Source organism: Podarcis raffonei, chromosome 14 (genome assembly GCF_027172205.1).
Source record: "Podarcis raffonei isolate rPodRaf1 chromosome 14, rPodRaf1.pri, whole genome shotgun sequence".
NCBI classification, from domain to species: Eukaryota; Metazoa; Chordata; class Lepidosauria; order Squamata; family Lacertidae; genus Podarcis; species Podarcis raffonei.
The window spans coordinates 37,538,177-37,561,756 of NC_070615.1; the positions used below are offsets into that span (position 1 = coordinate 37,538,177).

At 38.4% G+C, this 23,580-nt stretch overlaps 1 protein-coding gene across 5 annotated transcripts in view; it reads left to right on the plus strand.

Moving 5' to 3' along the window:
• Positions 1 to 23,580, plus strand: part of MRTFB (myocardin related transcription factor B) — a 91,990-nt gene that overhangs the window by 44,280 nt on the left and 24,130 nt on the right. For 4 of the 5 annotated variants that reach the window (XM_053365914.1, XM_053365916.1, XM_053365915.1 and 1 more), the window contains 3 exons: positions 19,493 to 19,558; positions 22,009 to 22,064; positions 23,274 to 23,349. In XM_053365914.1, coding sequence (XP_053221889.1) covers positions 19,493 to 19,558; positions 22,009 to 22,064; positions 23,274 to 23,349 — 198 coding nt within the window. Of the gene's footprint in view, positions 1 to 4,200; positions 4,521 to 19,492; positions 19,559 to 22,008; positions 22,065 to 23,273; positions 23,350 to 23,580 lie in introns of those variants that run through there. The other variant, XM_053365917.1, reaches the window with a different exon arrangement.

Genomic DNA, 23,580 nt, shown 5'->3' on the forward strand with positions numbered 1-23,580 from the left:
ATGGTCTTTAGGGAAGCACTATAGTGGGTCAGTATGGTGCTGGTTAGCACATTAGATGACTTTAAATTGGAAAAAATGGCATAATTGGAGTAATATCAAAGCATATGCTTGTACCAAAGCTTTTTGTGTCCTGAAAAATTAGCTAGCCTACCATGTTGCTGGAGGAGCTCTGCATAACTCAAAATTGTTTATACTCTTGCATTGTTAGGAGCTGCAGCAATGTAATATTTCCCATATTCTGTCTTGAAAGAAAAGGGCATTGAGACTGAGGGAAAGTGGGTGGTAATGAGTTATTTCCTTATCAAAGTTTTATGAATATACGTAGTTATCTTTTTGATATATATTTTTGTCAGCAAAAGCAGATAAATATTTAAAATAACTACTATATGCATAATGTTCTCTGAGTCTCTCAAATATGTGAGCCAAGAAAATCCTTCTTTTTCTCTTTCTTTTCTTTATGAATTTGTAAAAATAATACTCTGGTGTAATTGTGTAAGAATATATTGACCCTGCCAAATTTGATATACATCCTTGGGGAATTGTTTGTTTTCACTGCAATTGCCAGGAAGCCCTTTTTTGGCTGGCCCTCACTTCTCAACAGTATGGCTTATTTTTTCTCACGCTTAATAAATAATAGTTGTACTGAAGTGGTGGGAAAACTAAGTTGATTTATGGAGTTGTTAGTGTTTTTGAACAGTAAAAAGATCACCATGAAAGAAGATTTATTATAACATAAAGATTGATTTTACTTCATTTGGATAGAAGGGTGAGATCATTTCAAACCATATACTTGACAAACATTATCTTTTCCCATCAATGGGACTACATGTTACTGAAGGGAAGAATGATTAAAGTTAGGAATAAGGCATTTAAAAAACACAGGAAGAAAGAGGAAATTTAGCAAGCTGCATAGAAAGCAACAGAAAGAATTAAATTCTACATAGCCTAACCATCTAGGAGGATATATTTTCATAGGGAACAATTTTCAACTTGAACCATGGGGGAACCAGGGGAGAGGCTGACAGTAGAATTGGATACTCCAAACAAACATGACCATGTGGAACTGGATACAGCTCAAGTGGCAGAGTTGGGCCATTGGTACCTTTTAAAAATTCAGGAAGGTGCAAGTAAAAGCCTCCAAAGTCCATTTTCAGGACAATACCTTTATGAGGCCAACTGAAACATCATAGCATAGTGTACAAGCATTCAAGTTCTCCGGAACTCTTGATCAGGCTAGATGAAAGACAGAACACTGATTGGGCTAATGTTGAAGCCATCCTGCCTCTCGAGGCTGTTGAGGTGCTATTTAGGTATTAGGTTGCACCTTGGACATCTGGTAGCAACAAGCATAGCAATGGATGTACTTGTATAAAATTCATCATTTTTTGCAATATGCCCATTGGGTATTTTATTCAATTTAAAATCTTTCTTAATTGACTTCAGTTGATGGACTGCAACCTTGTTGAGAAATTATTTTGTTGAGTATTATGAGCAATTAGTGCAGGGAAAAAATCCATTATATTATTTTACTTCAATGCAGTCCCCCCCCCCCAAAAAGGTAGAGGCTTTACATATTTAACCACCCAAAATGTGTTTTCTGTTAATTTTTTATCCCCTGCCATAAATGATAGTTCCTTTGGTTTCTGCTGAATGCCTTCATTTTAAAACATTCTAGCCCACCATTTTGGAGGTTTGTTTGGTGCATTATATCATGAAAATATAATCTTCAGTTTGCCTTTACAACAGATTCTTGCTGGCAATAAGTGTGGGCCATAGCAACAGTGGTAAGCTACTCCCTCAGTGAGGAACCTGCTGTTTTTCTTTTTAATGAGATTCTGCTTCCATAGTGCTACTGTTTTTTGTTTTTTTAAAATGCTACTTTCAGATTGATTACATAGAGGGATTCAATGTAGTGCTATGCCAATCATTATTTCAGGGCAAGCATTTCAACTTGCCAGATGGAACAATTCCCCCCTCTCCTCCCATGCACTGATTTGAGGGTTCTCCAGACCCCCAAGTCAGTTTTGGGGAAATGGGAAAGAGAGGGGGTGGGACTTTGTTGAGCAAGCAGAAGTCATTTTGTGGGCATCTGCTGACAGGACTAATTAGCTTATTTTAATTATGTATTTCATAAAAATATTTACTGATTGATTTTTTTTAAAAAAAAGCACCTCAAAGGTTAAAAACAGTAAATGTGTTAAAAACATAGTTAAAAACTATGAAAAATGTGCACCTGTAATTTGAGACATTTGAAAAGTTAAAATGACAATAGACTAAAAACAGATTAAGACCTGCATCTTAGTGTTTTTGTGACAATTGAATACGTTTGGGGGTTAACCTGATAGTCCAGTCTATTTGAGTGAGAAGCATTAGGAGGATTTGGTAGGTTGAATGTATTGTTCAATGTAGTTAAACTAGACTGCTTTAGTTGAATAACTTGCAGGGTTTTGTTGAAGCCTGTAAGGTGAATTTGGTAACCAGAGCAGCATAGGGACAACAAAATTAGCTGACATTTGAGTAGAAGTAATTTCCTTTTGCCACAAAAATTGTCTCTGGTTGCTCCAAAGGATTCCAGGGGACCATTAAGGAAAACTGTTTTCTCCTGTGGGGTGGTTGACATTGAAGAGCTGCTTTCAGTTACTAATTGAAAAGATAAAAAAGACTGCTTGCAGATCAAAAAGCTTGTGGGGGAAGAGGAGGTGTTCTGGAGTGATGTAATGAGGGTAAAGTGCTGCTGCACAAAGAAAGCAATTGAAGTTTGCTACATTAGAAATGCTACATGGAATAAGATGAGAAGAGAGCCATGGCTCATTGTAGAGCGAGAATAGCAGCATTTGTATTGCTTTCATTTTTTACTTTATGCTAGTGAGATGGCCCTCAAGTGTTGAAACACAGCCATAAAGATTTGATATAGGAGAGTGGGCAGGTGAGTGCCAACCCCAATTTTCCTTCTCTGATTTCAGCTGGTTTTGCCTTGTCTTATCATCCTTTATTTCTGGTTCCTGCAGCTTTCCTGCAGTTGTCCTTTTTTTACACCCCCCCCCCAATTCTAACACCATTCTTAGCTCCACCACCACCAGCCACTGGTCCTACCTCAGCTTTCCTTTCCTTAGCATGCACTTCTTCCATACCTAAGTTATCTGCTCTTCTCCACTTCAGTCCTGCTCAGCTGTAGCCAGTCCTTATAGATATATGGAAATGTTGCATAGACGTAGGTGAGTCCTGTCACAATGAGCAGATTTGCTTACTTTCTTCTTATTGGATGTGTCCTTCCTACCTTAAGTCTGGCACCGTCACTCATTTGTGTGTCCAATTCTGTAGCAGTTCTATCTTTTGTTCAACTTTGTATGACTGCAATGCAATGAAGCCTAAACAAGGCCCCTGCTTTATGACCTAGTGCCTTATTGAGCTCTTTACAGATGCCTTCTTTCTTTGCACACCAGAAATACATGTGTAGATGCTGTTAGTGAGGAAGCTTATCAGTTGTTATTCTTGGATGTCTGTGAGAAAAGTGATTGGATTGGGGTATTGGCTGGTGATGTGACAGAAGCACTGAAGGTTTCCTTCTCAGGTTGCTTTGAAGTGTCTTTCCTGCATCTTGGATTCACTTCCAGACAATAATGTGACATACTCCCCAAACATCTTTCTCTCTTTTCAATACTGTAGTACCTCTTTAGCCCAGGCTGCCAAAGTGATTTGGGGGAAAAGGCATAAGGTTATCCTGCCTGTGGACATGCAGAATGCTGTTAAATTCAGTTTCTTGAAATGAACACATGTACACAATTCTAGTTGCTTCACCACCACCACCACCCTCCATTTACTTCTGATGCTACAGATAACTCCTTGATGATTGTTTTGCATCATGTTCTTAAACACCATAAAATGCTTCTACAGCCTATGGCTGTAGCGGGAGAAAAAGCGAGAGAGAGAGAGAGAGAGAGAGAGAGAGAGAGAGAGAGACCACAACATCAATATGTCATCTTAGGTATCGCCAAATGCTGCTCCTTCCAACTGCTGAGATTTATTTTTAACTGCTTGACTCAGTGTTTGTCAGATGATTCTGGCCATCAAACTGCATATTGAATGCAAAGTACAGAGAAAGCGAGGGTGGCTGAAAAAGGGGAGGGATGAGGGGTGGTTGTCTGGGGAAGGAGGTGGGACTTGGAAGCTCTCCACATAGGCTCACAGTCTTCTTATCTCAGAGAGAGTTATGCGCTCCTAGCAGTTTGAGTGTACTTTCAGGTCAAGCTGAGAAGTAAAGGGTAATGGCTGCTTTCAAATGCTTTAAAGACATAATTGCTCAATTATTGCTACATTGAGCAAAAGGAGCAGCATACTGCTGGTTTGTAAATTGGTCTCTTTCCTGTGCTGGATGTTGCCTTTCTAAAGGAGTCCCATCATGATCGATAGCTCTAAGAAGCAGCAACAGGGTTTCCCAGAGATTTTGCCTGTTGGGGATATTGAATCATTGAAAGAAAAGGAATGTCTTGACACGAACAACCAGAAAAGTCTTAAGGAAGGTCAGTTTCATGGCTTGGGAGATAAATGGGAAGGCAAATATGTAATTGGGTCTGGCTTAATTTTGAAGGGTTAGAGTTATAAGTGTGTGTGTGTGTGTGTGTGTGTGTGTGTGTGAAGATTGCAAAGCAATGCTCTGAAATCTTTGGTTTGTTACTTAGCTGTTTAGCAGTGCTGGTTCTTGAAGAGAAAGTATTGTAATCTTCCAATGATATATTGGAGGTAAATGCTCTTTTCAGGATCACTTTGGTTCACAAAACCTGCTGTTTCACAATTTGAAGTCAAATAGAGACAACAGAATCAGAAATATCTTCTTAGGAATCTCATTCACAGTCATTTCTGACTTCCTCCTGCTGCTAAGTACAAGTCTGCTTTGCCGTGTTTTTATATCTAGCAGCTTCATATTGTGTCTCTTGTTAAACGACCAACAGTGCAATAAAATAAAGGAAAGCCCCTTATCCCCCCCCCCCAAAGTCTAGGGAAGTTGGGAGAGTTATAAACACTCCATTATGGCATCTCTACTAGCAAATTGTAAAAAGACACAGCAGGATGTATCCAATGTATTGTTCTAGTTGTAGCAGAAATGTATCTGAATCAACAATTGTGGCATTTTTATATTGTGAGGCAAACAGCAGTATAGGCAATTGTAGTTTTATTTTATTCCTCAAGCATGAGTCCCTGATTTTTTAGACATTATGCCCCTCCCCCCAAGCAATATTCCTGCTTCCCTGATGAATCTCTCAGTTTTCCTTTTTGGAGTCTTATACCTAATTGCTTTGGAGTATCTGGTAGTGAGCCAGAGAACACTGTTTGTTTCCTTTGATACAGAACTGGCACTTCCTTCAAACCAGAGATTGTTTTTCCTTCTTGACGGAAAGTGTAGAAATGCAAGGAACAAAAGTACATTGGGAAATTGAGGAAAAGACCATTTCATTGCAGTTCATGCTAGAGACCAGTTTCTTTTAAGAGGAAAATGTTACAGTTCCATCCCTTCTAATATTGAATGTCAGTTTATGCTTTTAATTGTCACCTTCTTGAAAGAGTGACCACTTTTCTTGCATAAATGGAAAGCAGGATGTCAGGAATATAAATAACTGTAGCTAAGAGCAAAACGGTAGTTCTGTATCTTACCACAAAACAAAACCACTAATAAAAATAGTGAACAACAACAACAACAACAAAAAGACATGCACTGCCATTTTTGACTGTACGTAGAATTTTATTCTTATTCTACTGTAAATTCTCCCCCTACCACCACACATGAGAAGTTATAGCTCCTCCTAATGCCCAGAATTAAAATGTTTTGTGTTAACTGGTTCTACACAGGTAAAACCACAGCTCTTCCTGCAACTGTGACTGCTGGGATAAATGCAACAATGATCAAAACAGCTGCCCGTGGTCTTTATGTACAGCTTGGGCATCCTTCCCCATGCTGGTGTAATGCCATGATTGCTCACATGCAGGGGGCTTTGTATAAACCAGATGTCAGGGTGTAGAAGTCAGCATTTGTTTTCATCTTTCAAATGCTATTCATGTCTATATCATTTTAAGGCATGCCCTTTAACGTTATCACATTTGTATCCCACTTTTCCTCCAAGGAGCTCAGGTGGTGTATATGTATATTTTGTCCTCACAGCAATCCTGCATGGTAGGTTAAACTGAGAGGTAGTGATTGACGCAGACTCACCCAGTGAGCGTCATGACCAAGCAATCTGTTGGTAAAGAACATGGTGGACCAATCTTTGACAGTCAGGTCAAGCAGGAATATCTTCATTTGATTAGTGCTTTAGCGTCTGTAGTTGCATTCTGTCTTCAGGGAACAAATTCAAAGTGTTGATTTTTGTCTCTGTGTGTAGAGCCCAAAAATATATAGGGGTTGGGCCCCATATACTTAAGCCAGACTAATCTCATACTACCACCATTCTCACAATATCCAGTCCCTTTCTACATATGGAGTTTCCATCCCTTTAAAATGTACCCTGAACTTCAACACCATTCAGAAGACCTTTCTGTTAGACCCAACTTTTAGCATGTGGGTTTATTTTGATTTACTTGGATATCTTATACATATTTGTTTTTTTTATTTTAAAAATGTGTATATACCACTATATCAAAAAAAATATCAAAACGGTTCATAATGACAGTATTTATGCATTTAAAACCAAGGATAATCAACTAACTATTACAGAAAGATGTTTTTCAACTTTGGCATTGTAGTTAACCTTGAGCCTTAAAAATCAGGTGGGTTAGAAATCTAAATTAATCGTGTTACAGACTCCTCACAGTTGATTGTTTACAGTTTAGTGCAGCTTTTAGTATCAGTGCATCCAAAAAGATCCTGAGGGCTAGTACAGGGTTATTGAGAATGGTATGACAGGATGAAAACAACACCACCATACTGGAGGAAACAGAACAATAAGGTGTACATAGCAGCTAGCATGTTCTTATATATCCCTAATGTGTGTTTTCTAAACTTACTGTTCCTGCAGAGGAAGGATATCCATGCATGTTGTCCCCTCCCACTTGCTCCACTGGGCAGGAAAAAGTAAATGAAAAGAGGTCACCTAAGCTGTCAGAGCAACTTTTCCCCAGTTTGCATCCTGCCCAGCTCCACACCAGGTTGCTTTTGGGATGGCTCCAACTCTGTCTTGGACCATGGGATCTTTCTCCTTGGCTGGCAGCCCATTACCTTCCAGCCTTAGGACCGCAGTTATTTTAATCGTCATCATCAACAAAAAGGGAGATCAGGAAATTTTGGGTCAGATAGCGGGGGGGGGGGGTTGGTTAGGATGAGTACTCCAGCCATCTCTGAGGACTCTGAGATGCCCCAGATTGCCTGCGTTTCTTGAGGAGTGGCTTTACCCACTGCCTCCTTCAAGCAGGCAGAGACCACCCTTTCTCACAGAGAGGCATTAATCACCTCCCTGGCCCAGCCAGCTGTCTCTTCCCTGGTAGTTTTTTTATCAACCAAGAGGGACAAGGGTCCAGAGCGCAAGGCATCACCCTGCCCAATCCGAGCACCTTGTCCACACAGTTAGTAAATTAGCCTTACTCATCCAACACAAAAGGACTAGACAGTGCTCTGGACACCCCTTCTATCCTTTTATCTTCCCCCCTCCTGCTTTTATCTTACAAACTGTAATTAGTGGCATTTAGTAAACATACAGATAATAACTATCAATATTGATTTACCCCTCAAACTCTGCTGCCAGGATCTTTAACAAACCATTTAGAATTGTTTCTAGCAAAGGGGTTCGGTTGCACTTTTTAAAATCACAATATTAAAAAAGTCTGTGCTTTATACCAGTCATGGTTCTGTACTCATTTTTAGTGAGTTACAGAAATTCTAAATTACTGGGCTTCTCTCCCCCCCCCCCTTTCAAAATTGGAGTAGAATGATAACTCATTAAAATGGTGAGCTGGCATCTTCTATCACCCTTCATCTTGAAATCTTTCTTGATGGGGCAGAAAAGGATTTTACAAAGAGCATTCATTAATGCACAAGCCCATGAAGATTTTGACAATAAAAAAATGCAGAAAGTAGAATCCTCTTAGTATCAGATGTCTTAGGTTAATCCATAAAGATGTTAACCCTTTGGAGTGACTTACAGAGATGAAGCCTATATTGGTCCAAGCACAATCATTTTGATTTATTTTATTTATCTATCCACTGTTTTCATAAATTTCAGTCTTTCTTTGGAAATTAACAACAACTTTAAAAAATCCATTGGCTCTTTGCTATTTCATGTTAATCTTAATATGTTTACAGTAGTTCTGTGTGATTTGTTGTTGAAAAATACAATATTTGTTACTAATTGTCACAATTTGCCTTGAAAGCCACTAGTGTGAAAAAGTAATACACCTTTGGGTGACAAGGATTATGGCTGCTATCCTAAACACTAAGGATAGGATATCCTAAACACCTAAGGATATCCTAAACGCTAAGGAGCAAGCCACATTGATTAGACTGGGGCTTCTAGGCATAAGAATGCCCTGTAAATGTTTTTGCTACAAGTCATAGGCACTTTACTGGGATTTTCTGTTTAATGAAAGCAGGGAAAATCTCTCTCTCCATGTAAAACTAAAAGAATACTCTGGCATTCTGCCATTATTTGAGACTTGGTTTTACTGAATCCACATTTTATAGGTTGAGAGAAAAGCTAGGAAAAATACACCTGGGTTGATGTCAGTGTGACAATATATTCTTGAACAGCTTCAGCCTATTAAGTTTATTTTATTTAATTATACACCAGAGTATCTTAAAATCATGGCGTTGGAAGGGACCTCAGTGGTCATCTAACCCAACCTCTTGCTAATGTAGAAAGTCGATTGCTAATTGAGTAGGATCCTAGATCATCACAGTAAATGTTCAATACAGGGTTATATCCTAGAAGAACAGCTAAGTAACCCACAGCAATAATAGATCCCACATGGGAAGGATCACATCATATTCTGCATTTCACTGATTAGGAAGGTGGGACTTTGCCTTGAGTCAATCAAGGGATAAGCTCAGGTGATCATAAAGGAACTGCCTACAAAGCCCAAGGGAGCCCTGCTTCCCACTTTTAGCTCTTTTTTCCTTTGCTGAGTTAATAGCATTTCAGTTATAACTGTTAACAGATATGTTATTTTGGAAGCATGCAAGATGAGTAATAGGGAGTCAAAAACCACATATTTTATGACCTTTTGCAAGCTTGCATCGTGAACAATTAAAAGATTATAATGTGCATTCTAATTTTTGAGATGTTGAATTTAATTAAATGAAGGCAAGTCTATCATCTTTTAACAAAATCAAATTATTTCTGGAATCAGTTTACAATAATAATAATAATAATAAGAATAATAATAATAATAATAATAATAATAATAATAATATAATTACAATCTGTATATACAGGGCAAAATGTGGATTTATGTACTCTTGAAATACTTAGCGACCAAATTTCCAAAACCCAGTGAGTTGTTAGAAATGTTTCCATTTTCAACTGAATTTTTAGCTGTCTGTATAAAATAGGCATGATCTTCAATATTCAAATACTGTATTTTTCCGTGTCTATAAGACACCCCCATGTATTAAGACACCCCCTATTTTAGGGGCCTCCGATTTAAGAAAAAGGGGGGAGATCTATCTGTGTATAAGATGCCCCCAAATTTTGGACATTATTTTTTAGGGAAAAAACTAGTCTTATACATTGAAGAAATACGGTACTTCATCTCTCTTTCTGCACTTTTAGACTCATTCTAATTGATGCAGCCACACAATAAATTATTCGGTCCAACATTAGGACAGCATCATATATTGCATTGTGAGCAATTGCCAAAGTGGAAAAATTGCTCTATTTATTGTTTTTTAAAGGTGGGGAAATCGTTTTTGTAACAACTGTGATAAATTCAAAGGAACTCACCAGATTTCTGCACCGTTTCCATGGCAGCAAGAAGAACAGCTGTAGTGCCTTCTGTAAATGTCCAAAGTCAAATACTGGAAAACCTGTTTTTCTAAGCTCTTACTACTTTACTTCATTGCAGCTGGTTACCTTCTGTTGAAGAACGGAATATAGTGCTAGATGGAAGATTAAATTTTGACCAAGATTGCAAATTCATATCTCTTTAGTGTAGTCAAGTTTAAGCAGATGTACCCCCATCCTTACTATAAAAATGATATCCAGAGTAGCAGAATAAAAAGATAATGATAAAACGACAAGATCTGGGATTGCCTGTTGTTCATACACATGCAGGCACACATGCAAATACCAACAAACTCTCATATGTAACAGGAGATTCACAAAAATTTCAACTTTATAATTAATAACAACTGCTAGGATCAGCATCCCTTAAGCAAATTCCCATTTCCAGACACACTATCTACTGAATATGATCAGTTTGTGGGGGGCAGGGAGAAATAAACTCTTGCACTACACACAAATGGAAAAAAGAAGCCAAAATTTATCACTCAGAGCACATATCTAGAAATGGTTGCCAAATTGAGTTTCATTTCTTGCAATTAGCCCTGCTGTGGTTTGCAGCTGGTTATTTAGTGGATGAATCGAATAGGTCTTCAACACACTCTTCTGTTGCTGGCAAAGAGTGTGACTTCCCAAACTACAGCACAATTAGTTTTACAAAGAGCGGTGTTTTAACTGTTCAAAGCACAGCTGTTTGTGGATGGATCCAAATTAGCTGGCTGTAACCCAGAATAAATGTATTTATCTATTTATTACATTTATGGGGTTCCTCTCCAGAAAGCCTCCCACCTGTCTGCTGCAACATGCATCCTGGTCTAACTAATGACTGTGTTGCTGTTTTGCTAGAAATTAATTTAATTGGCTTGTGTTCTTCTTATTGACTTGGTTTTATTGTGTGCTTCCCTGGGAATACATGAAGGCTGACAGGCAGTGCCTAAATAAATAAATAAAATGGGGGCTTGGTACATCTGCGAGGGATGGTACCAGGGACACAGTGCAGCAGTGATGACAACACTATCTCCTGGGGGGTTTATGTGAGAATTGTCTGTTCATTTTGTTGTTTGTAAATCCATGCTGCATATTTTATTTATTAATTGGTTTATTATTAAATATATATTTCAGTGGTGCCTAGGGCAGCAAACACAAACAGTAAAAGGAAACATCTAGAAACAATTCCAAAACAAACGTAGGCTGGGAAAGATCTTTACTTGAAAGACTTGTTGAAAGAGGAAGGGCTTCACTAGCTGCCAAAAAAACCCCAATGAAGAGGTTGCCTGTATGATATTTGATGGGACGGAATTGCAAAGGATAGGTGCCCGATTCCTATATTACCGGTATGTGGAACAAACCTCCTGATAAGATGGTATCTGCAGGAGGCCTTTGCTCACAGTTCAAATTATTCATTCATTTATTAAAAGTTCTATACTTCCCTTCATCAATGCATCACAGGGCGGTTTAAAATACATAACACAAAAATGCACACCATAGTAACAAACGGAAACAATACCTCTTACAGTTCAAAAGGGCACAGATTGTTTTTGCCTGGCACCTAAATATATGTAACAAATGTGGTAGGCCAGCCGCCCTGGGAAGAACATTCCACAAGTGGGGAGCTGCCACAAAAAAAGGCCCACTTTTGTGTTGTCACCCTCGGAACCTCTCAATTGGGTTTATAAGGGGTGAGATGATTTTTCAAGTATTCTGGTCCCGTGCTTTATAGGACTTTAATACACCAGAACTAGCAGCTTGAACATAGCTTCGTAGCTAATTGGCAACCAGTACAATTGTTTCTGTAATGCATTTTGCACTTGCTGCAGCTTCTGGGTCAGAAAGGCAGCCATACATAGAGTGCATTGCAGACCCTCCAAGTGTCCCTATTTTCCAGGGACTTCCCAGATTTAGAGAAGATGTCCTGGTTTCTGATTTGATCCTGGAATGTCCCCCTTTTCCTTAGGATGCCCCTATTTTTATTGGAGAAATGTTTGAGGGTATGGAGTTATCCGACCCCCGAGCCATCTGTATAGATTTTTTTTTTATGTTTAATGTTTTATTATGTTTTTATATATGTAGGAAGCTGCCCAGATTGGCTGGGGCAACCCAGTAAGATGTGTGGGGTATAAATGGCAAAATTATCGTTATGGATTGGGACGTCCCTATTTTCATTGGAGAAATGTTGGAGGGTATGGCACCTCTTCTTTTGGTGTGGTGGCAACAGCTCAAGACTAAATTGATTCCTAGCTATGGTTTGTGCAGATGGACAATAAAGTCACATTAAATTATAATTAAGATGCCTGCAGGGGAAAGCCTATCTATTTTTTTAAACAACAACAGCCCATCTTGCTTTAAAAGTAAAGAGAATACATGCTTTACACTTTGTGTCCTGCTTCCCCCCACTGTTCATACTTCTTTTGATATGTGTATATATGCCAGTGAATCCCACATTATAAATCACAGTGTTTATAATACTTGTACACTCAAAATGAAGCTGGACATTTTAGATGACACATTTAAAAACACAGACAGAAGTTGAACAGAACATGCTACAAATCTCATTGGAGCTGGAATTAAATAGTTCTATCACCTTATAATTGCTGAGGATCTTGGTGGACTATTTAGTTATTCTTTTCTGCCTGTTGTAGCTGTTATAATGCACTGTGCATTATAATATAACCCTATATGCTAGGGTTGCCGTATTTCAAAAAGTGAAAATCCAGACAAAGTGGTTGAGCTTCTTTTTGAAAAATCTCAACACAAAAAAAGAAGACAAGGAATATATATATTTTAACGACGTTTTCCCAGACATTTAAGCAATTTCCGCTCAGATGATATTTACAAGGTCCAAATCTGGAAAATTTCAGACGTATGACAGCCCTACTATATGTTATGATTTTTAATTGTATTTTATTGCTTCTTTTATTTCTTATGTTGCATTTTATTGTATTAGAATTTGAATCACATCAAAATAAAGCTTGTTTTGTGAAGCCTTAGTATAGATAACACTATAAGAATAGAAAATACCATTTTTCCTTGATTGCCACAAGTATGAATCCTTGCATCAGGTGGCATCATCAGATCACACTCTGGTCCATATGGCTTATTATGTATGATAAAATAATAAACTCTTAGTAGCAAGGCTTTAACTGTAGTCACCTCGGACCTTTGGGATGTCCTTCCTAGCAAGATCAGAAACTATTGATGACAACTTTGCAGAGGTGTCACATAGAGTAATGTGTAAGTGAATGAGCCATTTGTGAAATCCCCATTGCAACAGTTTGGAATGGTAGCTTGGTCTTGGGCAAGCTGCCATTTTTCTGCCACAACACTCCATTGATAATTAGATGGGAATAGTAATATTGGCCCATTTTATAAGTTTGCTTTGTGGATTACTAATGTATGTGAAGCAGCTTTAGTGTTCAGGAAATAAGCAATTTCAACTTGAATAATTATGGATTAATTTAATATGTTTTTAATACCTTTTTATTTCCATCTGCAATACTTTTCAGGTGCTAAACTATGAATTAAATGTGTTGCTTCTCAGAACTGCATTACAACAATTAAAGATGATCAAGTGATTTTCCTCAGTATCATTTATATTTAAATACAACTTTGTTGTTGTAGATTTCACAAGGGGTCCTGCTGAACTCCTTGAAGACTTATAATGGCAAAAAGCAGACTAAAAATGTCTTAAATAAATAATCAGTACATAAACACACCAAGTTTTCTGTGTATGTGAGTTGTGGCAGTCTTGTGGAATAAAAACATAAGACCACAAAGTGCTACTGCTTCGTAGTGCTGTAAATGTTTACTCAGAAGTAAGTCTTATTTTCATGGGACTTACTCCCAGGTAAGTGTGTGTGGACCTGCAGCAGGTTAAACAAGGGATTTGCACTAGCTCTATATAATTTTTTTTTGAACAGCTGATCTCCATGACATACCACATACTGTTTCCCAGAGTGCTCAACTATTTTAAAACAGAGTGCCATGGGGTTGGCTGGGGGTACTGTTTGAGAGATCATGGTATGATTCACATTGTAAAGGTACAGGTAAAGGGACTACTGACTGTTAAGTCCAGTCGCAGACGACTCTGGGGTTGCCGCGTTCATCTTGCTTTACTGACCAAGGGAGCCAGTGTACAGCTTCTGGGTCGTGTGGCAGCATGACTAAGCTGCTTCTGGCAGCATGACTAAGCTGCTTCTGGCGAACCAGAGCAGCACATGGAAATGCTGTTTACCTTCCCACCAGAGCGATACCTATTTATCTACTTGCACTTTGACGTGCTTTTGAACTGCTAGGTTGGCAAGAGCTGGGACAGAGCAACGGTGAGGATTCGAACCGTCGACCTTCTGATCAGCAAGCCCTAAGTTCTGTGGTTTAGACCACAGTGCCACCCGCATCCCATCAATTCACATTATAGCATAGGTAAAACTCAGATAAGAAACAAACAAAATATGGCAGATATCCATGCAAATGTAAAAGCACCAACTATAAGCCTAAAACCTAGTAATTCACCTTGTATTCTTGATTAATTTATTACAAATATTTATATCCCAGTTTTCTGGTTCAAAAGTGAACCACTGAGGTGACTAACACAAGCAGACGTTTAATACCACACAAAAGAGAGAAAGATTAAAAAGCTAACTGATGAGCAGCACACAAGCACACATTCCATAATCCTGGTGGACATTTTATTAGATTTTAATAGAACCTTGTGACAAACCTTCTGGAATAATGACAGTGCTTGTATTTTAAAAGTATGAGATTATAACAACATCAGAGCTCTTTGAGCAATTTGAAATAATTAAAAAGGCAAACAATTTGCTCTCTAATTTATTATGAAAAAGGTTGCTCAACTGTGTGTGTGTACACACACACACACACACACACACACACACAAATATACTTGGCAACATTTCAGTTTGACTCATTTTATTTGGGGAATGGCTCTTATTATATTGTTTGGGGTATAGTTCCCACTCTGGAGCCTTCACATTGGAACCTTGGCTTGCACTGCATTTCTGGCAATAGCAAATGCATTGTTAATCCCCATAACTAATAGCATTTCTGCTCGTCTCATGTCGCTTTTGGCAGCAGGCTTTTTAAAGTGCTAGTCTTTATGATAGACTCAAGGCATCAGATGTGTTTATACTACCCTGAGCCCATGCTGCATTATAAAATGAGCACCAGCATCTTCTGGCATGTCCATTGCAGTAAGCAGGTAACTTCACAACAGGACACTAGATAAAAATGTTTGGCACTGCAACACAATTGAATTGCTCGATGTGCTGTTAACTGAAAAAACCTTTTTTTTGAAAGGTTATTATTCTAAAAGATGAGCTACAGTTTAGTATTAATTTGTTTTCATTGGTAAGTTTCATCTGTTGCTCTCCACATGGAGGAACAAGTCTTCAGAAGTTAAGACATAGGCTTAGCTCAGGTATTTGTTGTTTTAAATATGCTATAAAAGCAAATATTACTAAAGGTGTATATAAAAGGTTTTTAAAGTGATCTGGGGATTCCTTAGCCTTCATGTCCAGTAACTACTTGACCCTACTTAGAGATTTTAGCCTGTAAGTGTAGAGATAACCAAAAAGACTTTCCTGTGCAATCCATTTCTCTCTCTCTTTCTCTTCTCACAGTGACTTAATGTTCATGCCAGTGAAAGAACTGAACACTCTAATTTAGAATGTTCTGTGATGGTATCTGAAGTATTCTTCACAAACTGATCAAAGGCTAATTTTACTCTTCTGTCCAGACCTCACAGATTCCCTGCTGTTAGACTGAAAAGAAAAGCTGCACATTTACACTTCAGTGTTACAGCTGCGTGGAGTGGTCAACCTGCATCTTATTAGGCCAATGTTTGCTGCAGATAAGAAAATATTATACCCATGACTTAAGTCAGCAAATAAATAAATAAATAAATAAATAAATAAATAAATAAATTCCAACAAATTTGACTATACTTGTGTATAACTGAATGTGGCGGCAAACTTTTACCCTCATATACTGGTTGTTGTTGTTTAGTCGTGTCCAACTCCTTGTGACCCCACAGACCAGAGCACACAGGCTCTGTGATCTCATCTATTAGCCTCGCTATAGATCCTGAAAAGATGGAAGGGGTGAGAGAATAGATAGCGACCCATATTTTGTTGGTGCAGATGTGTGATTACACAGGCAAAAGTCATGAACTAGAAATAATTAACTCTCTATGTGCTCTTTCCAGTCATGGAGAATTAGAGTTGCTTTATTCTAAGTTCTCTGTTCTGAGTGTGCTGCGCAATTTATAATCCTAGTGCTCTAGATTTATTAGGATCAGAATTACAAATAGGGGCATACAAACAAGTTCCTTTATTTTGGTTAGTAGAGACAGTGTTGAGGCAGTGTGCAGTGCATTACATGGAACATTGCACTGCAGAATATGGCCTAGTTGCACACCCCTCTAAGCCAAAATTGAATCACAGGTTATTGAACAAATGGCGTGTAAACCACAAGTCAGTGTATCAGTTGATTGCATTGTGGCTTGTTTGTTTGTGGGGTGGGGGTAAGTTGTTGGGTCAGGTTAGCCATATTGATTTGTATGCTGTTGAGGGGGGAATAGGTAATTATCCTGTTGTGGTGTGTAGGTGATGAAGGGGAGCCATAAGGAGGAGAGGACTTAACCACAAGCCAGAGTTGGGGCAGCATGCTAAACCAAACTTTGATTTAGCTGCTGTGCTGGATTTAGCTAGAAAGATTTGGGAGGAGCAAAACAGCTGCAGTCTCTCCCTGGTAGCTCACACATTTGACTAATCCATAGTTTGACTTAGCATTGTGTGTGAATGTGGCACTTTTTGGAGGAGAGGGGTCCTTTCTAGAATAATAGAATGGCATTGTTTTCTAGGTTTGTTATACACACACTTATTTTTGGTGCCTGCTAAAACATTTTTGTTTAGACAAGCCTACACAGTTATCTAGAATGGTGATATATTGTTTAGCTTATTGCCTATTTTTTGAATGTTTTAAATAGTTGTTTCAATTATTTTTAAACAATTTTATTTTTTTATTCTCTTTGTAAACCTCTTTAAGGATTTTTTAAAAAAATAATCAAGCGATATATAAATTTTATGAAATAAATATGGAACCAACAGAATTCATATTTTAGACTAGTAACTTATTTATATATTGATATCATACTGAAAATCATGTTTTTTTGGGGAAAAACACTTTGCACATTGAAAGTGTTTGTCATTCAAAAACAAACTGTGTCCTAAAATTACAGTATTGAGTTTCTTTTGACCATCTGGCAACTACTTTTGTTTTGTTTCCATTTAAAAAAAAGTAGAATGGAAACTTCACATCCTAAACATACATTCATAAGCTATCAAGAAAAAACAGGAGAATGCAATGTAGTTTATTATATATATTTCCTATCTTAAATCCCTTTTCAAAAAGACTTTATTTGAAGAGAGGATGTATAGATGCTTAAATTAATTGTTTGCTTAGATTCCCTTTTCTTATCTCATATCAAGTCTCAAGGAGAAGTATTAAGATGTAATCTTTTTGTTTTGACAACTAACTTTAAAAAACACACACCAAGTTCTACGGAACCAATTTATTTTTGGCTTGCGATTCTTGGACTAGGAACTAAGACCTATTGATATCCTTGCAGTCTAAAAGTTTGTAACTGCCTCCCACAATGTGGTATCTGGCAGATGTTTTGGACTACAGGTCCCATCAGCCACAGGCAGTGTGGACATTGGTCTAGGTCAGGGGTAGGCAACCTAAGGCCCGGGAGCCGGATGTGGCCCAATCGCCCTCTCAATCCGGCCTGCGGACGGTCCAGGAATCAGCGTGTTTTTACATGAGTAGAATGTGTCCTTTTATTTAAAATGCATCTCTGGGTTATTTGTGGGGTCTGCCTGGTGTTTTTACATGAGTAGAATGTGTCCTTTTATTTAAAATGCTATATATATATATATATATATATATATATATATATATATATATATATATAGTCTGGCCCACCACATGGTCTGAGGACGGTGGACTGGCCCACAGCTGAAAAAGGTTTCTGACCCCTGGCCTAGGTCCTAGGATGATGGGGTGTTGTAGTCCAACAACATCTGGAAGGCACCTTGTTGGGGAAGGCTGATTTACAGGATCAGGTCCACTATGGCTAAGTTACTGATTTAAACCAGCCTGTAAATGTGTTGGTAGTGTCATTTGATTGCTGAGTGGAAATTTAAAAAGCAAGCAAGGTTGCTGTGGCCCTGAAGGTGTGACCTAATTTTCAAAACAGACAAACAGTCTTTTTCTTAAAACTCTGTGAGAGAAACTTATTGGCCTTTTCCCACACACATGGCATTTTATATGTGACATACACACAACTCTGGAGTTGTGATAACTGAGGAAGCCTGTAATGAGTTATGCCAACTCAGAAATATAAGAATTGAATAAGTAGGTGGAGAGTCAGTCATTCAGTTTGGACCAAAAGCAGATGTAAAAATACCCCCATTAAAAATGGATAACCAGAAACCTTACAATAGATCTTTAACCTCTGCATGATTCCCTGAGCACACAACAGAACATGTCAAACTTCCAGTGATAGTTCTTTAATAACAAATATATAGTGGGTTGGATTGAATAATACCTTTTCCTGAGCCAGTGCATATGCATGGTAGAATGTGAAAATACATTTTTTTGCCTACCCAGTCAGCCTTCCCTGCTTATGGGCATTCATGCAGGAGCATAGCATTTGAGTAGGGCCACTGTGTGTGAAAACCAGTCTGCACAATCCTGCACATGGATGATTCCTGGATTTGATCTGGGGTAGAACTATGCTTTGGGATTATTCACATAGGACTTCATGCTAGTAGGTTCTAATTAAATGTTACTGTATGGATGACTGAGGACACTGGAAAAGAGTAGGATAGAGAGTGAGATGATTGTGGTGGACTGGGGTAAAGTCTGATCCCAGCCCAATTTGTATTAAGTGTTAAAATCACTCCTTACACTTCATTTTAGTAATCATTTCAACAGACCTGACAGACTAGTGTTATAATCCCTGTATTGTAGATGCGGGGCTAAAAGAATAGTGCCGTCCCTTAAATCATTTAGTACGTTGGGTGAGATTTGATCTGGGGACTTCCCTGTACTAACAGCACCAGCTCCTAGGGAATTGATTGTAGATATGGACATTTACAAAGAGAAATCTTCTGCAGATAATTTGCCTAGTGTCTTGGCAATATTCCACTACCATCAAAACACAATCCAATATAATAATACATGAGTTCAAGTTAAAATGCCTGTGCCACTCCACTGTGGAAAGGAGCATATTCTGTCTGTGTTGATACACCTAAATCCTATGGAAAACAAGGGGTCATAATGAAACATTAAGCTGTAGGGCTTAAGTCCGATTAATTTAGTGAGAATTATGTATTCCTCTAACTTTCTCTGGATTGCACCCATTGTACTTAGCTACTCGTAAAACTGCGTTCCTGATTGTCAAATAATTATTCCCTTTTTTCTGTTGCCAGTACTTCAGCTAAGGCTACAGCAAAGGCGGACAAGAGAACAGCTGGTGGATCAGGGAATCATGCCACGTAAGACTAATTTTATTTTTTGCAGCTTGTGCAGCACTGAATTCTCAGACTTCTTGCTGAAGACAAAAGGAAATAACCAATAACATTTATGCCCCCCAGAAAACAAAGGGATAATCAAAATTATGTGCTTTCACTGTCTTTTTCTTTCTCAGACACACACACACACAAAATATTTCACCTTTGTGGAATTTGTCTACCATTTTTAAGTTTAGAAAAAAAACTGGGGAAAATACAGATTTTTGTTTAAAACCAATACTATACTTCATTGAAGTATTATGGATTAATTAGAAATTCAATGAATAATAAAATGATTTATTGTCACGTGTCTCTGTAGTAGCTAATATTAGGATGTCTGTATGTCAATTTAGAATTACTGCTTCAGAAGCAACTAAAAAACCTTTATTGCTTGGAGATATAGACTATTTCTAAAACATGATTCAGTTGGTCAGAACCCAAAGATACCTTCCACATGAGAAAGCTGCGTAACACATGTGGAAGTTACGATGGAAAACCTAATCATGTGGAGCTGGGTGGGTTTTTGGTGTGAGAAGCTAAAACGAGGGGCTGGTTTTGTAAGGTTGCTGAGTGGCGGTTTGGGAAGAGGTGGCCGAAGGCAAGCGTCTGGGTTGCACTTTTTAGTAGACTGCTTGGGTCTGTTTCCATTGCACTTTCAATAAACCTTAAAGATATAAGCCTCTTAGGGTGTGTAGGAAATGGGCTTTTTGTGTGCATTTTTAGAAACATCATATGCACTTTGTTTGCTGCTAATTGTTTTATTTTAGCTTTGCTATCTTGTGACAAATTTTGAGAGTGCTTGCTTTCCATGGAGTTTGTTCCTATTTATGTCTTCTTCTAAACTTTTCCTTCATTTGTGTGTTTGTGAATTGGATAGTTTATGTGTTTGGGTGGAGAAAGAGGTGGGTGAGGCGGGGGGAAAGAGATGCCCCAATCCGGATATTCAGTGGCAAAGTGGGATGCAGCATAGGTGGATGAAGAGAAGATAATAGCAAGCAGTTAATTGTGGTCTGTGACCTTTTCTGTTCTACCAACCTGTCCTCCAGGCTGGTAGTGCTGTTGCTGTATGCCAGGTTGGTCATTGCCATTCCTTATTTACAATTTGATTTTGGGTGAAGGAGCTGACTTGGCATGCAGTACCATGATGTGAGTGTCTGTGGTAGGTGAGACAGATTTCACTCAGTTTGTCCCCATGGTACTTGGTACAATATCAGCGTAGGCTGGGTGGATGACACTTTGAGTGCAAGTGACATAAGTCTCATAACCAAGACAACTGATGATAAAGGCATGTAATCTAGCCCACCATGTGGTGTTGGTGATATCAGCAAAGAAAGCTTACTTCTGCCCCCATTGCATCCTCCAGTATTCATCCATCCATCCACAGTTTTCTGTGATGAATGAGTTAAGATCTTGCCCTGTGGAAATGGCTTGGAACCCTCAGAAGCCTGCTATGACAAGTTTGCAAGGCATTTTAGAGCAAAGTTATTTGATGCCATTGATAATACAGCTCTGGAGGAGGTGTTTAGATCCCCCTCAAGCCTGGATGTTTGGTATCAGTTTCAGATATCAGGGCCTGATGATGCAAAACAAGATGCTTGAGGATACTTGAAGATGTCTATCACATGCAGGTTTAATCCTTGTCCAACTGGGGTATTGAATGAGCAAGCCCAGAGGGTATTTAATTCTTCATTGCAGGAGTAGGTAATGCCTTCTGCATTTGAGGTGGCAGTAGTGCACCCTCTCCTCAAGAGATCTCCCTGGATTCTAGAGGTTTGCATCAAGTACCACCCAGTTACAAAGATTCCCCTTTCAACAAGATGCTTGAGAAGGTGGTGGCTGCTCAACTTCATATGCATGTGGAGGAAGCAGGCCAAATTATGCTGTTTGGGAACTCCTGAGTACAACCAATCCCTGGCGAAAGTGAGGTTGCCAGTCAGCTAATCAGTGCTAACTGTGAGTCCCTTTTGGCAGGGATGGGGAAGAGTAATGCAAGGGAAATGGGAGAATAATGAGAGTGCATGAACATTATTTTTGTTGATGTAAGGCAGACACCTGAACCAACCTATTGTTCTCCATACACATATATTTGGTTTCTGTTTGCCGTTTCTACACAATTGTCACCTCATTCTCTAATACTTACTGGTATATAGAGGGAAATTAATGCAAGCACCTCATTTTTCTGCTCATGGTCCTTTAGAACCCACTCAATATTAATGATGTTCATTGAACTTATTGGTCGATGTAGGTTTTATTATTACTAACAAAAAGCTCGTCATTATGACAGGTGGGGGAGGGCAACAAAGAGGAGGCCATATACTGTGGACAGAGTGCATTCAATGTTAGTTAGTAGAAACAAGTATCAAGGAGTATAAAGTATCTGTCTTTAACAGTATGTTCTGATAGTTTCATGTCAGTCTTTTACTTCTCCATTGTAGCTTTGAAGAGCCCAGCTGCATTCCATGAGCAGATAAAGAGCTTGGAAAGAGCCAGGGTAAGGAATCAAGTTTAAACGTGTTGCTTCATTCTTCACATATATTTGCATTTGGAAAGGGTGAGATATGCAAGATATGTGAAACAAGATGAAACAAAACTAGATTATAATCTCTGGAACTAAATTTTGGGTCATTTTTAATGAAATTTAAAGTCCTACAGTAACTAATACAAACAAGCCAAAAACAGGCAACAGTATGAATACTTATAATATCCTTCAGCCCTTTCCCCAGTCACCCTCATCTTCCACTGAATATAGATTTACAGTAGATAATCCCAGCCGAGATTCATTTTCTGCCCAAACAAACCACAATGATGTAAAGCCAAGGGTTGTTCTTGGCTTACAAATTGTGGTTTGTCTGGTAGAAGCAAACCCAGAGCACTGATTTGCATGTCCCTCTAAGCCAAGGCTCATGATTTGTTACTCCTGGCCCAACAAAATGAGCATTAGTACACTGCTCATTCACAGTAAGCCATGGTTTATGGTTTACCATGATAGGTGCCAGTGTGTTTCATTGTAATGCAATATAGGACTCAATCTTAGAACAGCTTAAACTCAGTGCTGCTTAATGACATTCAGGGGGAAATGCTGACTTGTATTTCCTGTGGTAAGTGTTTTGCGTATTCACATTTAATCTGCTCAATAGAAGTGGCCTTAAAAATGGGCAAACTGCACTATTGGGAAGTCATTATTGTATTTTAAAAAATCAAACAGTTCAAAAACACCATAAAGTCTGGTGGTTGTAACTGCTGACTTGCTAGGAATCCTAAATTAGATTTATACCACATTTTGTTCACTAGCGTCACTATGTAGAGGAATAGGTTTGAAATACGTCATCTACAAAGAGTAAATTTGTATGAGTTGGATCTTGGATTGTAAAATGTGAAGGGGAGAAGTCTGCATTTTATCCCTTATTGTGTGAGTTGCCAAGAACCTGATGTTCTGTAGTATTCTCTAAATGATTTAATAATAAACATAAAACATAATCTTCCGATGTAAGGCAACATCTTGCAAAACATTCTCAGATGGTTACTTTTTTTCTGTGACCAAAGAATTTTAATAATTTCCTTCAATGACAGCCGTTCAGGACTGCAATAAAGACATGTACTCTGAAAGCCATTTCCCAAAAATGTTTCCTTAAAGTGAACTGTTTTGGGTGAATTGCCAGTAAATGTGGTATATTTAATGTTCATGCATTTTTTCCTTCAGACTGAAAATTTTCTGAAGCACAAGATACGCAGTAGACCTGATAGATCAGAGTTGGTCAGAATGCACATTCTTGAAGGTGAGGACCCTGATGTCATATTTTCTGGCTGAACATTTTAAAACGCTCAATTTGGCTTCAGAACTTGAATATATTCCAAACCTTTAGACAAAGCCAATGAATCTTCCTTGAAAAACTAATTATAAATATGTGTTGATAAAATCTAATTTACTCGATTTATATATTTAGCATTCTTTGATTTAAGGTAAAGTGGATATTAGGGACATTAACTGTGAAGTGGTTTTCTAGACC